General features: G+C 42.7%; 1 protein-coding gene across 1 annotated transcript; it reads right to left on the reverse strand.

Annotated features, from left to right (window-relative positions):
- Nucleotides 1-11368: 11368 nt before the first annotated feature.
- Nucleotides 11369-17830, reverse strand: STMP1 (short transmembrane mitochondrial protein 1). Its single transcript, XM_005144396.3, has 3 exons — nucleotides 17690-17830; nucleotides 14182-14235; nucleotides 11369-11831 (listed from the first exon to the last, which is right to left on the reverse strand). The coding sequence occupies exons 1-3, from the start codon at nucleotides 17702-17704 to the stop codon at nucleotides 11751-11753; spliced, it is 150 nt and encodes a 49-aa protein (XP_005144453.1). The 5' UTR covers nucleotides 17705-17830; the 3' UTR covers nucleotides 11369-11750.
- Nucleotides 17831-19451: the final 1621 nt, after the last annotated feature.

Raw genomic sequence — 19451 nt, forward strand, 5'->3', positions numbered from 1 at the left:
ACACCTTCCATTAGACCAGCTTGCTCAAAACCCTGTCCAACCTGCCTTGGGCACTGCCAGGGGAAGCCACAAGTTCTCTGGGTTTGGTGCTGGGATCTGTGTTGCACATCTCAAGCAATATTTCTTCAGAAACATTTTCATGAGTCTCTGGCATAATTTGTGTCTCACAAGACTGCTGTAGAAAAATTTGCAGTGGGCTGGGGAAAAGAATTTCCCCAGCAGCTTTTCCTCCTGTTTTAGTGTTCTCAGCACACTTCCATGTCGACATGGCACTTCTCACTACCATGTTTCACTAGGCATTTGCAGGAAGGCAGTGCACTGTACTGGCCCTTTTTCCATATCACATCAGTCAGTATGTGCACCACACAAGATTCTGCCCTAGGACATACATGTGTAATACCCTTCATTTCACTTAATCATAGAATCATAGAATCAAAGACTAGTTAGGGTTGCAAAGGAACTTCAGATCATCTAGTTCCAAAACCCTTGCCATGGGCAAGGACACCTCACACTAAACCGTATCACCCAAGGCTTTGTCCAACCTGGTCTTGAACACTGCCAGGGATGGAGCATTCACTACCTCCCTGGGCAATCCATTCCAGTGCCTCACCACCCTAACAGTAAAGAATTACTTCCTTATATCCAATCTAAACTTCCCTTGTTTAAGTTTTAACCCGTTACCCCTTCTCCTGTCACTACAGTCCCTAATGAATAGTCCCTCCCGAGCATCTCTATATTCCCCCTTCAGATACTGGAAGGCTGCTATGAGGTCTCCATGCAGCCTTCTCTTCTCCAGGATGAACAGCCCCAACTTTCTCAGCCTGTCTTCATATGGGAGGTGCTCCAGTCTCCTGATCATCCTCGTGGCCCTCCTCTGGACTTGTTCCAACAGTTCCATGTCCTTTTTATATTGAGGACACTAGAACTGTACATAATACTCCAAGTAGGTCTCATGAGAGCAGAGTAGAGGGGCAGGATCACCTCCTTTGACCTACTCGTCTAAAGTGAATGCTAGCATGTACCGCACAGAAGTGTAACAAATAGGACTAAGTATCTCTTTCTTGTCCATCTGAGGCAAAGATTAAAAGAGCTGTACAGGGAATTTCTCTATGGTGTTTGCTAGTAATGTATGCACTCCAATACCCACCTGTCATGGTTTAAACCCAAATCGCACAGCTCATTCACCCTGTTATAAAAATTTACCGCAAACCAGATTTTGTCCAAATGATTTTATTCACAATTGATTAGAAATTTAAGAGAGGCAATAAGCAAGCAACGCTGGGTTTGCCTGGGAGTCTCTGCTCCACCAGCAACGCACACCGGGATCTTTGGAGTACAGTCTCTTATACTTCTCAGTCTTGGGTTTTAGCCAATCCGTTGTCTTCTTTACCCGAATGCCGGCGTGGCCCCTTCCCTTTGTTCTTTTCTTGTTTGCTGGGGTCTTTCTCCGGTGAAGACGTTGTTGAATTTTCTTAGTAATGTATTAACAGAAAAACGCTTACAAGCTTAACCGTAGTCTGAACATTTTGTTCTATACCTCATGTGGTTATTGGCCTAGTACCCAAGTTTGCAACATCCTGTAACAAAATGTATCTCTTGGTTATCTAACCTCCTTAGGCCAGTCAAACCGTTAAACGGAAGCCTCCTTTGAAAAACAAAGCGATTGATTAGGAGAGATTATCCCCTTTGTTTCTCCTTATTGACAGGAGCACTTATGATAATCACGGTCACAAAGGAGGGCTGGTTTCACACAAAGTGCAATGGCGACAAGGACGCCTAAATTCCTGACACAAATCATTCCTGTATATTTCACAACTCACTCACCCCCTTGCTCCCCCAACTCCCGGAGAGTTAGGAAGGAGAATCCAAAGAATGTAGCCCCCACTGGTTGAGATAAGAACAGTTTAATAACTAAGGTATAACACAAATCACTACTGCTACTACTACTACAAATAATAATGATAAAGGAAATAACAAGGGAAGAGAATACAACACCTCACCAGCCACCGACCCATAACTCACCCCACCCTGCCCGACCGACCACCAACCAATACCTCCTCCAACCCCCAGAGTCCCTAGCCCTTCCGGGTAACTCTCAGTTACATCCTGGGCATGACAAGCTATGGTATGGAATACCTCTTTGGGTAGCTCGGGTCAGGTGCCCTGTCTCTCCTTCCTCCCCTCCTTCCCTGGCAGAGCATGAGCTCAGAAAAGGCCTTGGACAAACCAAACATTTGAGCAGTAACTCAAAACATACTTGCTATCAGAAACCGTTCCCAGCCCGAAAGTCAAACCACAGCACTGCACCAGCTACCAAGAAGGAGAAAAAATGACTGCTACTGCTGAACTCAGGACATCACCATAAGTTCCTAATATTCAAAATAATTCTTCATTACACACAGCAGATACTGTTTTTTACATATGAATGCCAATTTCTGCAAACACAGATATAATCTAGGTTTATGAAATGAACTCCTTATTAATTCTGAAAATTCCCATTTATTCCTTTGCAACATTTCAATTTCACCAGCAATCTAATTGCTGTAATTTTGGCAGCCAGTAGTCTGGCCCCTTCGAAGCATGTTTCCGGATGCTCAGCAGGTGTAACAAATCTCTCCAAGAACTTACACATAAAGAAGTCATAACAGCTGTTGGTGCAAACAGCTGTCAGCACCACAGGACAAAGCAGAAACACAAAGAAGAATCATAGTGGGAAAACTTCTGCCTTCACAAAGGCAATAAATGTTCTGAGTGATATCACAACTCCCCATGGCATCACCACTGAGAAATGTCCTGTGCTGCCAGATCAGCTACATCTTAGAAATCATTGTGAACAGTGATACTCTACATTAACTGGAGCATGCATCTTTACCTGAAGTAATAATAGAAGTTTCTGATGTAGATTATGCTATCTAATGTAAAAACATCAATCAGTAGGTTCATTAAACTCTTCCCTGTCGTCCAATAATTCCTCTTAATTATAACCCATTTATAAAGAAGGTGGCTGGAGGTATTTGTGACAGGTACATCAACCCTGACAAAAGTCCTGACAAAGAACTGGCCAAAGTCATCACAAAGACCTGATACAGACAAAAAAAGACCAGACAAAACAAAGCACTGGCAAAGGCCCTGTCAAAATCACTGCCAAAATACCCGCAAAACAAATGAGAAAAGCCTTTGCAAAAACCCTGGAAAAATCCCTGACAAAAGCCTTGAAAAAGCCCTTTCAAAAGCCCTGACAAAGTCCTTTACAAAAGCCATGCCAAAGGCCCAGGAAAAATCCATGAAAAAATCTCTGCCAAAATCCCTTGCAAAAGCCTTGGCAAAATCCCTGGCAAAACCCTTGGGAGAAAAAAAACAAAACAAAACAAAACAAAAAAAACCTGGAAAAAGCCTTGGCAAAGGTCCTGTCAAAGGACCTAGGAAAAGACTTGGCAAAAGCCCTGCCAAAATCCCTACCAATGACCCTGGCAAAATCCATGACAAAAGCCTCGGCTAAATCCCTGGCAAAAGCCTTGGAAAAGCCTTGACAAAGCCTCTTTCAAAAGCCTTGGGAAAATCCATGACAAAAATCCTGGGGAAAGACTTGGCAAAATCCTTGGCAAAAACGATAGCAAAAGCCATGGCAAAAGCCCTGAGAAAAGCCTTGGCAAAAACCCTGTCAAAAGCCTTGGCAAAAGCCTTACCAAAATCCATGGGAAAAGCTTTGACAAAAGCCCTGGCAAAATTCATTACAAGGGACTTGGAAATGCCCTGGCAAAGACCCTGGAAAATCCATGAGAAAAGCGTTGGTAAAAGCCATTGCAAAATCCCTGGTAAAAACCGTGAAAAAGCCGTGGTAAAAGCTCTTGCTAAAGCCTTGGCAAAAGCCATGCCGATGTCCCTGGCAACATTCATGGCAAAATCCCTGGAAAAATTCCTGGCAAAAGCCTTGGCAAAAGACCTGCCACAATCACTGCCAAACGCACTGCAAAAGACATGAAAAAGTCCCTGTCAAAATCCATGCAAAATCCTTGGAAATGCCTTGCAATATTCCTGTAAAAAGCCCTGGGAAAAGCCTTGGGAAAAGCTCTGGTAAAAGCCCTGACAACAGCCTTGGGAAAAGCTCTTGTAAAAGCCCTGACAACAGCCTTGGCAAAATCCATGGCTAAAACCTTGGCCAAATCTCTGACAAAAACTATGGGAAAAGCTGTGGAAAAGACCAGAGAAAAATCCCTGGGAAAAACCCTTGGAAAATCCCTGGGAAAAGCACTGGCAAAATCCCTGGCAAAATCTGTGACAAAAGCCTCAGTAAAAGCCCTTGCAAAATCCCTGGCAAAAGCATTGACAAAAGCCATGGAAAAAGCCCTGCCACAATCACTGCCAAAAGTGCTGAAAAAGACATGAGAAAATCCCTGGCAAAATCCATGACAAAAGCCTTGAAAAAGCACTTGCTATAGCCCTGGGAAAATCCCTAGCAAAATCCCTAGCAAAAGCCTTGTCAAAAGCTCTGGCAAAAACCGTGACAAAATGGGAAAAGCCTTGGCAAATCCACGACAAAAAAAAAACTGAAAAAAGCCTTGGCAAAATCACTTCTAAAAACTATGGTAAAAGACTTTGCAAAAGTTCTGGAGAAATCCCTGGGAAAAGCCTTTGCAAAATACATTGGAAATATCTGGGAAAAGCCCTGACAACGTCACCGTGAAAAGCCTTGGCAAAATCTTTGGCAAAAACCCCAGCAAAATCGTTGGAAAAGAAAACCTGGAAAAAGCCTTGGCAAAAACCTTGGCAAAGGACCTAGGGAAATCTACGTCTAAAGCCCTATCAAGATCCCTACTAATGGCCCAGGCAAAATCCATGGCAAAATTCATGGCAAAATCCATGGGAAAAGTCTTTGGAAAAGCTGTGGAAAAAGACCAGGCAAAATCCATGGCAAAACCCCTGGCAAAACCCATGGAAGCCTTAGGAAAAGCCCAGGCAAAAGGTCTTTCAAAAGGCCTTCAAAAGCCTTGGCAAAGGCTCTGGCAAAAAAACTGGCAAAATCCATGAGAAAAGCCTCCCTAAAAGCTCTCCCAAAATCCCTAATAAAAACCTGTGAAAATGCCGTGAAAATATGCCTGTGAAAATACCTCTGAAAGGCCGTGGCTGTGAAATATACAGGAATGATTCGTGTCAGGAATTTAGGCGTCCTTGTCGCCATTGCACTTTGTGTGAAACCAGCCCTCCTTTGTGACCGTGATTATCATAAGTGCTCCTGTCAATAAGGAGAAACAAAGGGGATAATCTCTCCTAATCAATCGCTTTGTTTTTCAAAGGAGGCTTCCGTTTAACGGTTTGACTGGCCTAAGGAGGTTAGATAACCAAGAGATACATTTTGTTACAGGATGTTGCAAACTTGGGTACTAGGCCAATAACCACATGAGGTATAGAACAAAATGTTCAGACTACGGTTAAGCTTGTAAGCGTTTTTCTGTTAATACATTACTAAGAAAATTCAGCAACGTCTTCACCGGAGAAAGACCCCAGCAAACAAGAAAAGAACAAAGGAAAGGGGCCACGCCGGCATTCGGGTAAAGAAGACAACAGGATTGGCTAAAACCCAAGACTGAGAAGTATAAGAGACTGTACTCCAAAGATCCCGGTGTGCATCCTTGGTGGAGTGGAGACTCCCAGGCACACCCAACGCTGTTTGCTTATTGCCTCTCGATATGAATCAATTGTAAATAAAAATAATTGGATTAGATCATGGCTAAGACGAAATTTTTATAACATGGCTAAAGCCTTGGCAAAAGCCCTGGCAAAAAAGCCCTGGGAATGTGTCTGGCAACGTTTATGGCAAAAGGTTTGGCAAGAGCCTACTAAAAGCCTTGGCAAAATCCTTGGCAAAAACTTAGCAAAATCCCCGGAAAAAGCCTTGCAAAAACCTCTACCAAAAACTCTGGAAAAGCATGGATTTTGCTAGGGCTTTCGCCAGTGATTTTGCAAAGGCCTTTCCCAGGTCTTTTCCCAAAGATGTTGCCAGGGCTTTTGCCAGAGCCTTTTCCAAGGCTTTTCTGAGGGATTTTGCTAAGGCTTTTGCCAGATTTCACCAGGGATTTTGTCAAAGATTTTGCCAGGCTTTTTCTTTAGGCTTTTCCCAGGGCTTATGCCAGAGATTTTGCCAAGATTTATACGATGGCTTTTGTCAAGGCTTTTGTCAGGGTGGTTTTCCAGGGATTTTGCCAGAATTTTCCTCATGACTTTGCCAGTGATTTTTCCAGTATTTTTTCCAAGACTTTTGCCATGGACTTTACCAGGTCTTTTCCCAAGCTTTTTTTCATGGATTTTGCCAGGGATTTTGACAAAGACTTTGCCAGAGACTTTATTAAGGCTTTATCCAGGGTTTTTGCCTCACAGGGGCTATCAGGTCTACCCAGACCCATCATGAGATCATTATATAATCACTATGGGGTCTCTATGGGCCTCTATTGATTGCTATGTGTCTCTAAGGGATTTCTATAGGGTCTGTGAGTTTTTCTGGATTGCTATCGAGCATCTTAAAAAAAATTTACAAAAAGGAACAAAAAACCAAAGAAATCTGAAGAAAAAAAAGCCCCGACAGGTTCTAGACCATCAAGGGCTACGTGCCCCCTCAATGCATTCTAGACCATCAATGGGTACACACACACTCCTTCCCTCCATGGGTTCTAGACCATTAATGGGTACTCCCTCCCCTCCCCCCCCACGGGTTCTAGATCATCGACAGCTACATGTTCCCTCCCCTGATAGCCAGGGCTTTAGCCACAGGTTTTGCCATGGATTTGGCAGAGATTTTGCCAAGGATTTTATTAGATCTTTTCTCAAGGCTTTTGCCAGTGTTTTTGGCTGTGCTTTTTGCCAAGGCTTTTGCCCCCAATTTTGCTGAGGCTTCTGCCATGGATTTTGGCAGGAATTTTCGACGAAAGTTTGGCATGGCTTTTGCCAGAGTTTTTGCCAGGGCTTTTTCCATGGATTTTGCCAGGGCTTTTGCTAAGTCCTTTGCCAAGGAATTTGCCACGGATTTTGCCATGGATTTTGCCAGGGCTTTACCTTAGGTTTTTGCCAGGGCTTTTCCAAGACTTCTGTCTGCACTTTTGGCAGAGATTTTGGCATAACTTTTTCAAGAACTTTTGCCAGGGATTCTGCCAAGAGTTTTTTTTCATTGATTTTCCTAAGGCTTTTGCCAGGGACGTTACCAAGGCTTGTGTCAGGGCTTTTCTCAAGGCTTTTGATGCGCTTTTGTTGCACTTTTGTTGTGCTTTTGTCAAGGATTTTGGCAGGGCTTTTGCCACTAATTTTGCCAAGGGTTTTCCCAGTTACTCTGCTAAAGCTTTAGCCAGAGATTTTCACAAGTCTTTTGATAGGGCTTTTGCGAAGTCTTTTCCTGGGTATTTTGCCAGGGCTTTTGCCAGTGATTTCGCCAAGGTATTATCTGAGACTTTTGCCAGGGCTTTTGCCATGATTTTTTTGAAAGGAGTTTCCTATGGTTTTTGCCAGAAAATTTACCAGAGCTTTTGGAATGGATTTTGCCAGAGCTTTTGCCAAGGCTTTTTTCAGTGCTTTTGCAAAGGCTTTTGCCAATGATACTGGCAGGGCTCTACCAAGGCTTTTGCTATGGATTTGGCCAGAGATTTTGGCATGATGTTTTCCAGAGTTTTTGTCAGTGATTTTGCCAGGGGTTTTCACTGTGTTTTTACAAGGGATTTTTCCAAGGCTTTTGACAGCTTTTTCCAGAGACTTTGCCAAGATTTTAGCCAAGGATTTTGGAAGGGACCTTGCAAGGTTTATTCCTAAGGCTTTTTCCAAAGTTTTTTCCAGGGTTTCTGGCATGGATATTGCCATGGATATTGCCTGGGATTTATCCAGGGATTTTCCAAGGCTTTTGCCAGATTTTGGCAAGGCTTTTGACATGTATTTTTTCAGGGAAAATTGTAGGTCTTTCATCTGGGCTTGTGGCAAGGCTTTTGACAAAGCTTTTTCTAGGCTTTTTCCAGTGTTTTTGTCAAGGGATTTTCCCAGAGCTTTTACCATGTGTTCTCCCAAGGCTTCTGCTAGGGATTTTGCCACAGCTATTATGAAGGCTTTACAACTTTTTCAAGGCTTTTGCTAGTGATATTGGCAGGGCTTTTGCAAAGGCTCTTGTCATGAATTTTGCAAAGGCTTTTCCCAGGGGTTTTGGCAGAGATTTTAGCTTGACATTTTCCAGAGCTTTTGGCAGTTATTTTGCCAAGGCTTTTTGTCATGGATTTTACCAGGGCTTTAGCCAAAGAATTTCACAAGGCTTTTGGCAGTGCTTTTTACACGTTTTTTGCCAAGTCTGTTGTCAGGGCATTTGCCAAGGCTATTGCCAAGGATTTTGCCAATGATTTTTCCAAGGCTTTTCCCAGGCATTTTACCAAGGCTTTTGCCAGGGATTTTGTCAAGCTTTTTGCAAGGCTTTTGCCATGTATTTTTCCAGTTATTTTGTCGGGTCTTTAGCGAGGGTTCTTGTGGGGTCTTTTGTCAAAGCTTTTGCCAGGTATTTAGCTGGGGCTTTTACCAGGACTTTTATAAATGCTTCTGCCAGGGGTTTTGCCAGAGGTTTTCCCAAGTGTTTTCCCATGGATTTTGCCAGGGTCTTTGCAAAGGCGTTTTCCCAGTCTTTTTCCCGGGTTTTTTATGGGTTTTTTTACCAGCACTTTTTCCAAGGAATTTTCCAGGGTTTTTGCCAAGACTTCTGCCAGAGATTTTGCCAGGGTTTTTCATAGTGATTTTCCAAGGGCTTTTGCCAGGAGTTTTGCCACGGCTTTAGCCACTGATTTTGCCAGGGCTTTTCAGAAATGTTTTGCCAAGCTTTTGGCTGTTATTTTGGCAAGGCTTTTGCTATGGAATTTTCAAAGGCTTCTTCCAGTGATTTTGCCAAGGCTTATTTGAAGGCTTTTGATGTGGCTTTTTCCATTGATTTTGACTCTTCTTTTTCCATGATTTTTGCCACAGCTTTTCCCAAGGCTTTTGCCAGGGCTTTTATCAAGATTTTACAATGTTTTTGAAAAGTCTTTTGTCAAGGATTTTATCTGGGATTTTGCCAGGGCTTTTGCCCCATTATCCTAGAGTCCAGGGATGTGTACCCTGGTGCCTTGGATGGTTTATTTGTTCTAAACCTTTCAAAAGCACCAACATTCCTAACAACTAATGCCATATGTTCGTTTTTACTCTTGAGCAGTGTATCTTGAAAATAGTGGAGAACTAATGACCCACAGTGAACATTAAGACTCAATGAGACTGAGCTCTCTTTTAACTTTGGAGGCAACAGGTGACTGTACCACCACTCCAAGGAAACCGGTCAACTCCTGACTGTGGTTGCAGGGTGGATGGTGCGGCAGATACACCCGCCCTGAAAACATCCTTGACAAAAGCTCCTGTAAAAGCCTTTGCAAAAGCTCTGGCATACAGAGTGGAGCTGTGCGTTTTCAAGGAATGTCTATACCCCACAATTGCTTTGACTGCATCCTGTGAAGACAGTGGATTGACTAATCCATGTTGCACTGAATATGTGTCACTGATGTTGGTAGATCTTTAATTGTATTAGAACAATAAATTTTCTTTATCTTTAATGTATTGATTCCATGCCATTTAATTGTACCACTGGGTTTATTGAGTCTTATGGGTTTAGGCAAGTCAATGCAAGGGCCATGAATGTCTTTATTGCATTGGTCAGCCTCTCCTGAGACTCCCATTGATCTCTTCTTACCTTAAGTTCAGAGCCTCCCTTAAGAACAGATATTGAGCTCCCACCTCCTTTGTTCATTTGGCCTCATCTTTTGCATAGTTGTTACACTGTAGTCTCACCTCCAGTCAACTCCCTGACTCCATCTCCTTTTGCTTAACAGGCTTCTTGAGATGTATCTTAGGACTGGTTCACCTCCTTGCTGTACCTGGGGCTTATAATGGACCCCACTACCAGCCACTGATTCTTAGCTGCCATGTGTCGTGGTGCCCCACTGATGAGGACACTGTCTGCAAGGAGATCACCCTTGGCTCCTGATTTTGTAATAAGAAGTGCCTCTATAGGCATACCAACTGAAAGGGAAACCTAACAGAATGCAGAGAGAGTTGGCTGATGTTATTTTGAGGCCACTCTGTATTGTCTTTGCAAGGTTATGTTGAACTAGGGAGTCCCCAGAGGACTAAAAGCAAGCAAATGTCACTCCTGTCTTCAGGGAGGAAGACTATGGGACTACAGGCTGGTCAGTCACAGTTCAAACCTTGGGAAGGTGATGGAACAAATCCTCCTGGAAGCTGGTTCCAAACATAGTAAATACAAGAATGTGATTGGGAGTAATCAGCATGAATTTATGAAGGGGATATGATGCCTGATCAGCCTAGCAATTGTACAACAGGACTACTAGTTTGGTGGATGACAAGAGAGCAACTGATGATGTTTTACAAGGCTTTTGACAAGACCTTCCCCCACAAATTGAGGAAGCATGGACTGGATAACTGAACGGCAAGATGGATGGAAAACTGAAATGCTGGTCTTGAAGCGTTGTGGTCAGCACCACAGAGTCCAGCTGCAGCCAGTCTCCAGTGGGGTACCCAGGGAAAAATACCAGGGCCAATACTGAATTAATGGACACTGGCATATTTATTAATGGCCTCCACAACAGAGCAGAGTGCACTTCTGGCAAGTCTGTATACAGTACAAAACTGGGAGGAGTGGCTGGTGCACAACATGGCCATGCTGTCATTCAGAAGGACATTCATAGGCCAGAGAATGCAAAGTCCCATATTTGAGGAGGAGTAATCCCACACACCAGTACAAGCTGGAGCTGACTAGCTGGAAAGCAACTTTGTAGAAAAGGACCTGGGGGTCCTGGTAGACAACTTGAATATGAGTCAGCAGTGTGCCCTTTGAGGCAAAGAAGGCCAACAGCATCCTGAGCTGCATTAGGCAGAGCATCCTCCACAGGTTGAGGGAGGAGGTAGTCCTTCTCTTCTTCTTAGCCCCAGTGAAACACATCTGGAGTGATTCATCTAAAACTGCATATTTTACCTGGCAATTCCAGCTACCCACATAGGCATTTTGAACTTGCAGAAGTTCACAGTACCCATGTTAAGCGAGAAACTTGCTCCCAGGTATTCTTGAAGCAATGAATTTGAAGTGTAGGTTAAATTCCATGGTCTTTTGGATTTTTTTAAATCAGTCGTGTTGGTGCAAAGACACTGCTGGATGTGATCATTTAACACTAAAAAAAAGCAGGAAAAAGCAGGAGCTTCCACCCCCCACCCCAGGTTAAATTTTGACAAATGAACCTTCCCATCTCCAATAGAATGCAGATCTTAACAACAGTGAATTACTGCTGCTCACAACAAATGTCAAGAAACCCTGAAAGTTACTTCATAATGTATTTAATTTCTCTTGCAATGTTCCAAGAACTAGGGCACTACAAAGTGTGAGGTACACAAAGTAACAAGACTAACAGGACTCCAGCTGGATCAGGTAAAAATGGGTTACAAAATATTAGGAAAAGCAAGAACAAAAAAACCAAATGATCTTATCCAGTCACATATCACCTGGTAATCCAGATTCTGAAACCCTTGAAACTCAGTCTCAGGAAAAGTTCAAGGCTACTCTTTTCAAAAGGACAGTCCAGTTCTAGGAGACAGGAAGGGGAGTAGCCTCCCATGCCAACCCTTTACGTGATCTTTGTTGCCTGATAGGTAAATTGCATCCTTGATATGTGCACAGAAGTGACCTGGGTAATATTGCTCTGTTAGGACTTGTCACTGGGAGGTTTCTTCTTGGCTTCCACATCTTTCTTAAAATCTTCAAGCTTCTTTGCAATGTTAGGAATCTTTAAAGACAAAAAAAACAACAAAACCCACACAAATTAAAAAAACAATCCCAAGCTATATGAGCCTCAGCAGGAAAGACAATACCATAAGGACAGCAAGAAATTCTATTTCTAAGTTTAAACTGGTTTCTAAAAGATACTTGCTTCCAGGATCTGCTACCTTCCACAGAGGTTAAAAACAAAGCAACATGAAGCAAAAAGCAGCTGAAAGTACCTCAACATGAGGCTTCAAGACTAAGATTCAGCCAGTGGTGATGGGAACAGCAGGGAGGAAACAAGATCACTTTTTGCAGTAAAATTAGTAAGACCGACCTGGCTCCCTCACTGAAAGGACAAGCTGCCAATAATAAGCAGATTTAAACACTGATGCACAGACTTTAATAATAATTGCTAGATTGCACTACACTGGTCACAAACTGAAAGAAAAGAGATGTTCAAGAGCAGCAAATATGTTCAAGAAATTTATGAAGAAATATTTCCCCATGGGAGCCAAAATTGCCCACTGGAGATTCTTATTGCATTGCAAACTGGTAACCTTTTGCAGTTTCACACTTTAATGAAGATTCAGTTTACTGCTTGTGAATTTCAAAACTTCAGCTTTGTCTTGCAAATAAAAGCATTTTGAGAAAATAATCTACAAGTAAATTTTGACAACTTTAATAATTAAAAAAAAAAAACCCAAGCAAACCCAAAACAAAGCAGCAACTTTTAACGGCAAGGAATAATTTATCTCATGATTCTATCTAAAACTGTGAATTGACAACACAGGATTTTACAAGCTGATTAAAATGAAAGTACAGCAAAGTTACACTGGTAGTTGAGGAGGAAGAGGAGGGAGAGGGAGGGCTTTTACTTCATATGTAAATTGACTAAACAGACTGCCTCTCGTTGGATGTTTTGAGGATGATAGCACAAGTAATATTAGTTTCGCTCTTGCTTTCCCTTTTAAAGTTAAGCTGTTAAATTAAGAACCCCACCTGTACCACACCTACATTTAAGCTAAACCAAGAGAGCTCCACTGCTATCAGCAGAACCTTCCATGGACTTATAACTAAGGACATCCACATACAGCTGCAGAATTAGGACCTCAGTATGACAGGTTTATCCTAGATGTCATCTAAATCAAATAGTCTTCAATACCAGCAATAAAATTAGCATGTTCATCCTGCAAATCAGTGTTACATTCTCAAGGCACCATTTCCTTCAAATCAAAGGCATGAGGCCCCCTCTTGTGGCAATACTTTATTAATGCTGAGAGAAAAGCATCATGCCGTGCTTACAAACATATTGATAAACCCAAATATGTTCTTATGACTACATCTTCATAACACTGTAGAACATACATAAAGCAGCCTTTTATGAGTACCCTTACTGGAGTGACTGGACAGGAAACATTCCAAAAATATGTGCATGAGCAAGGAGCAAAAAAATAAGAAACCTGCCAGCAAGATTACTTCAAATACTGAAGGTGAGATGGAAGTAAAACATAAAAACCTAAATGTCAGCGATCTTAGCCTCAACAGCTTTGGGGTTTGTGTTTGGTTGGTTTTTTTTCTTTTTTTTTTTTTTTTTGACAGTTAATACAGATTGCAAAAGAAAGGAGAATAATTTATGTTAAATTTCATTAACTGCTCTAGCCTGTCAACAGCTAAGTGACATTGCTGTTACAAGAAATTCTGCTGACTCTGCAGAAATTAAAAGCTTGTATTGAAGACTCAGTTCTAAATCTTCAGCTCTAACTCTCACAGTGAAAAATCTCCACTGATGGGAGAACTGAGGATAGAAATTTAATTTTCTTTATTTTCTCATTGTCATTGTGAGGAAAGGAAAGAAAGATTGATGGTCAATACACTGAAGTAGGAGCAGGTGCTGAATTTAAAAAAAAAAGCTGGCAAACTTATTTTCATTATTGGTACAGAAGAGGGAAATTTCAGATGCTCTGAAGGATTTTTAAGTAATAAACAGGTGGACTGAGTGTATAACACTGTAAGCACACAGGCTATCAGAGTCAGAAACTGGTATTTTAGTGCCTGTACAGCTCATGAGCAGATGCTAAACGTTTTCTGTTTCTCCATCTCTACCTATGTAGAGACCTGATTACCATACCTGTGCTCTAGGGCCCCAAGACCATTTAAGTCTTTAAGCATTCCTTTATCACAGAGATGTCAGAGGTGGGTGTTTTGGTTCAATTTACATTCAAGTTCATCTGTAACTACAGTCAGTACGTCTGCAGTCTGTTTAAATAAAATAAACCATCTAAATAAAGACTGATTCAGTTCTGATTGAGAGAAAACAGCCTTATATTTTAGGTTCAGAATAGGTTTAACTTTGATAATATAATGATACTCACATCATAGTTCTGAGCCAGATACATCCCAACCACGTTGCCAAGAGTAAAACCAAGCTAAAAAGGAAGAAAAGGAGAAAATAGCAGTCAACATTCTTCCATCAAAAGCATATTTGTTAAAATTTTATAAATAAATAAATACGACTATTGTAAGTCACGTAAAGACTGAAGAACTTCGATTTCACTCTTACTGAATTTCTCACTTTTCTTCCAGAAAAGGTAAAACCTTGCCATCTTTTCCAAAACAGTACCATTGGGTTTTCAATACACATTTCCAAGACTACTTGGATCAGGCTATGATCATCTTTGTAAAATTCTCTGCACACCCACAAATGCAGTAACTTCTATAAAAATGGGAGAGACAGCAGCAGGGACCTTCATAACAGAGCTCTTGGTCCATGCCTGGATATACAAAAAAGATGCTTGGTGCTGGAAAGGGACATACATTTACAAAGACGTAACACAGTAATATACAAAGAAAAAAGGTTCACAGGCTTGAACGCCAGAAGTTCTGAGTGCAGAAAGACCCAATCTCTTTTTAAAAGTTTTAATAGTAGAGCTTCTCCATCAACTTAAACTGATGCTACTCCTCTTCTGCAACAACTAACAACTGTGCACTTTCCAGACCCCTTCAACCCCAAGAGATTAATTTTGAGCCAAATCCATTCTGATCAAGGGCCTTCCCTAATGAAGGAAAGCACTGCTGGTTGGAAGTGGGGCACAACCTCTTTTGACAACTGTGCCGACTTGTAGCTGCTGAAGGGTGCCTATGAAAATGTCTATGAAAATACACCCTGGAAGGAGAGCGAGAACAAAATAAGCACGGTTCCTGGCCCAGACCCTGTTTGCCCAATAAGGAAAATCCTCAACTGTAACAATGCTTCTGCAGTAGGAGAAATTATTCTCTTCAAAGACAGGTGATGAGATCTTAATTCAGCAGCTCCACAAGATCCTAGATTTTATTTTTATTGTTACATTTCACAATAAGTATGTCTTATATTATGAAAGCTATTTTGGAAGGGCACACTACAAACACCGTGCCTTCATTCACTGACAGTAGGCAAATCACTGTACAACAGCTGAAGCCAGTTCTGTTTAAGAAAATTGTTATTACTCATGGTCATTGCTTCAAAATAAGACTACTTCAAGAAAAATAAAACCACTGTCCACAGTAACAACTTTGCCATCACATCCTGACTTGACATCTTTTCCATGCCCAAAGCAGGGTACAGTACAGATCATCTTTTCAGTGATCCAGACTCTGGTGAAAACCTAGCTACAGAAAACTAAAACTGGTCGACAACTGTCAAATGACTGCAAGTTACTTCAGTATTTTCTTAAACAATTCTTTTGGTCTTATTCTTTATTATTATTTTTTAAGGAGCTTAACTTTAACAATTTGAGAAAAAGTAGAGTTCTTTTTGTGAGTACTTCACTGGTCATTTGCTCTTGTAGTTTCAATTACCAGTTAAAGAAGTACTCTGGGAGATATTAACAAATATGGCACTGACATAAACTAGATGGAGCACCATTCTAGCAGAGGATAATTACCTATGTCTGAGAACTCACTTGAAAACACAAGCCAGGTCTTTGTTTATTAGCAGTTTTCTAGGTTTTCATCCTAGAAGACTTTCAAAGAAGTGATAACTATCATATTCTGCTTATTTGGTACAGCCAGTACTGAGATCAGTACTCCTTTTAAGTGTACTCCTTTACTGAAAAGTCTAGCACTGCATTCAAGAGCAATCCACCCAGTTACATTTACTTTAGTAGTTGACAATTCAATCAGAGGGGAAAACAAAACAAACAACAACAAAACCCCTCCACTATTTAATTTCAATTATGTGAAAAGCAAAAGATACAGACAATTAAAATGTGCATGTTACCAAAAGACCACAGGGCTGATGAGAGTTCAGGGTCTTTCTGTTTCTGCCCAGCATTTCAAGGTGCATTTTAAACAAATGTTTATTTAATGCTTAACTCTGGACAGCAAAACTCTAAGGTTTGCAAGATTATCCCTTTATCTCCCTGCTACAGGCATAAAAAGAGCTCAACACCCAGTCTACACCCAAAGAAAGGGAAGAGAAATACAGAATTTGTATGTATTTTGCTAACTACCAGGTGCTAATGAGAAAATCAAAATTAGTAAGATATTTTTATTTAGGAACAATAAATAACAACCAAAAAAAAAAGAAATTAAAAATAGCAGCAAGCAGTAGAATTGATAAACACAGAAACTTGGATTTCTCTCCATCGGAGTGGAGAGAGACTATAAACAGCTACAGGAATGACTGAGGCTTTCATATGTGTTATTATGAAGGTAAGAAATAGGTCTTATTTATTAATCTCATAAAAACATACAAGACTCTCCCAACTTACAGTAGGCCATCTGTTCTTGCTCTGTATCAACACTTGGCATGAAGGCAGTATGAAACTTATTATTCAGCAACTAAATTACTCTTCCCCAACAGAAAATGAGAATATCCCTTATTGGTTGTACTTACTGGGACATACCTGAACACAACTAAAACACTAAGGCATCCCTCACCATCACCGGAATGAAAACCATGAGGTTATTTCCATGCTTTGCTACAGGAGAAACCAGAAGCTTTTTGGTCAGGTAAATTATTTCAGCACTTGGCGGTAAAACTACCAGCATTGATCTAATACTTAATGAACAGTGGCCAGGCACCTAACTTAAGACACTCAGAATAGTTTAGGTGAAAGACAGAAATGCATGTTAAAATAAGAAAAGTCCAAAAACATTCAGCCTTTAATTCTGGCGTTCTTAAGGGGGATTTAACAAAAAGCAGTAACGGGACACGATCCTTTGCCTTAACTTCTATATATAAAAATGTACATCTTCAGATATTAATTGTTCAGGGTGCCCAGGATAACAGGAACTGAAAACCTGCTCTCACAAGAGGAAGGTATATATGCTAATACAAAGACATTTGAGCACCAGGAGGGCATCACCGTGAGCAAGCAAAATCTGCTGTGTCTCCAGTGCAAATTAAGGGTACGACTCGGAAGAAAACCAAACCAAAACAAGGCAGGAACTTAATTTCCACAGCAGTTAAAAGGCACCGTTCTGCGGGACACGGAGATAAGCCCGGCGGGTACCGAAAGCGGGGCGAGGCGGCTCCAAGGGCCAGGGCAGGTCTGAAAGAGCCGGAGGAGCTAACCCGCCCGAAGAAGCAGGCACAGGGATGCTGCGCTGCCGGGAGCCAACGCCGAGTGCAGCCCCCGCGTTGAAGCGGCCTTAGGGCCACGGGGGCGAGTCACGCCACGGACTAGGAACGCCGAGGACCCGACTGAGAGGAGAAGCCGCAGACAGCACCCCAGACAGGGGAGCGTAGCAGAGGGGAAGCCACCCGCCCTCCGCTGGGTCACCCCGGAGCCGTCCGCAGGTGCGGGCGGTGACCGCACACAGCCAACTTCCTCCCTCAGCCGAGGAGCGGCCCCCGCTCTCTCCGCTCCGCCGTGAAATGGCGGCACCGCGGAGCCTTACCAGGAACTGCAGCATGGCGCCCGCCTGCCTGCGTCCCTACTCGCCGGGGAAGTCAGGCGGGCGGCGGCGCCGGCTCCCCTTCCGGATGCAGGCCCGCCCTCGCCACCACCGCCGAGGGGAGGGCTGCGCTGGGCGCCGCCCGCTCTCGGCCTTTGGGCAGCCCTGGGTTTGGGGCCCGCCGTAGGGTGGCACTCGGGGAGGCGGCTCCCGACTGGTTTCGGGGATAAGGAACCTCGCAAAGAGGGCGGCTGGCCGCCTTTTAAAGTGCTGCTGTCGCCGCACAGGGCAGCGTCTGGTGGCCGTCATGGAGCCTGTTGCCGCCGAGAAGTTGCCGAGCTGTTAGATCAGAGTCCGAGGTTTTGCACCTCAGGTGATTTCAGGCTGCAGAAAAAGATCAAGGGAACCGCGCATCTAGATGTGCGTGAAATACTGTATGATTTGGGTGTCCCCTGCCTCAGCGCTTGGGAAATCTTAGCCTCACATGCCAGTAAAAGCCAAACGAAAGGCTTTTATCGTTTTGTTGCCTCTTCCTTAGGAAGTACTTACTACATCACATGTGGGGTACCCATGGCCAGGTTTGGCTCCCCAGTGCAGGATAGACTTGCACAGACTGCAGCGAGATCAGCAGAAGGCCCCAGAGCTGATCAGGGCTGGAGACCTCCCTGCCGGGAGACGCCAAAGGAGTGTGATCTGTGGAGCCTTGCTGGGGTCCTAACAGCAAGTCTCAGGGTTTAGGAGGTGGGTATTGGTCAGTCATGCTCTGCACCTAATGGGAGCATGAGATACAGGAGTAAGATGAAACGAGAGGACTGGGCTGGATTTAGACAGGCAGCTTTGTCACTTACAGAAGGCAGGCAAGCAATTGGCACAGACTGCCCAGAGAAATTGTGCTATCTCCACCTTTGGAGGTTTGAAAAACCCATCTGAGTTAAACTCTGAAAAACCAGCTGTAAGCTCAGAGATGATCCTTCCCTGAGTAAGAGGTTGGACTAGGGGCTTCTCGAGGCCTCTCTTCCATGTGAATCATCCTTAGTCACTATACTTAATCGAGATTTGGACAATAAATATCAGGGAGACTTCTGCTGAAAATCAGCAGGAGACCAGAGACTTTGTTTCACTGTATTAAAAATATTTTTCACATACCATTTCACATTAAAAAAAAAAAAAAAAAAAAAAAAAACACCCAAAAAAAACCCCAAGCAAACAACAAAGAAACAAAAAAAAACCACAAAAAGCCCCAACAAATTACAAAAAAAACCAAACCCAAAACCCCCAAAGCAAAAAAAAAACCCAACCCAAGCCGACCCTCCCTCCCTCAAGCCCACTCTCCCCCCCCGCCAAAAAAAAGGAACAAAAAAAAAAAAACCCAAAACCAATCCCCACCCCCAAAAAGTTCCAAAAACCCAAACCAACAAACAGAAAAAACACAAACAAAAACCCCACAAAACAAACAAACCAAACTCATGTCCCCCAACCCCTCCCCCCCCCCAAAAAAAAACCCCAAACAACCTCATGTGGCTATTTTGGGACTATTAGGCAACTCCACCCTGAAACCAAGTTAACACAGACTAAGCCTCCATTCCCAGAAAACTCAAATGTTCCATCTAGTGGAAAACACATAGCTTCCTGCCTTCTGGGTCAGGTACCTTACTGAGAGGTGAAGATGTATCTTCTACTGATTTTAGGAAAGCAAGCACAGAAAGATAGTAAGTAACTTTTGGGCCTGGTGATACTGTAGCGAGGAGCTGGACTTAGGCAACTT

This window comes from Melopsittacus undulatus, chromosome 5 (assembly GCF_012275295.1).
Source record: "Melopsittacus undulatus isolate bMelUnd1 chromosome 5, bMelUnd1.mat.Z, whole genome shotgun sequence".
In the NCBI taxonomy this organism is placed as follows: domain Eukaryota; kingdom Metazoa; phylum Chordata; class Aves; order Psittaciformes; family Psittaculidae; genus Melopsittacus; species Melopsittacus undulatus.

Coding starts and splice junctions, on each gene's coding strand:
- STMP1 (XM_005144396.3), bottom strand. Junction 11,832..14,181: donor ATCTGGCTCAGAACTATGAT/GTGAGTATCATT, acceptor TTGTCTTTAAAG/ATTCCTAACATTGCAAAGAA.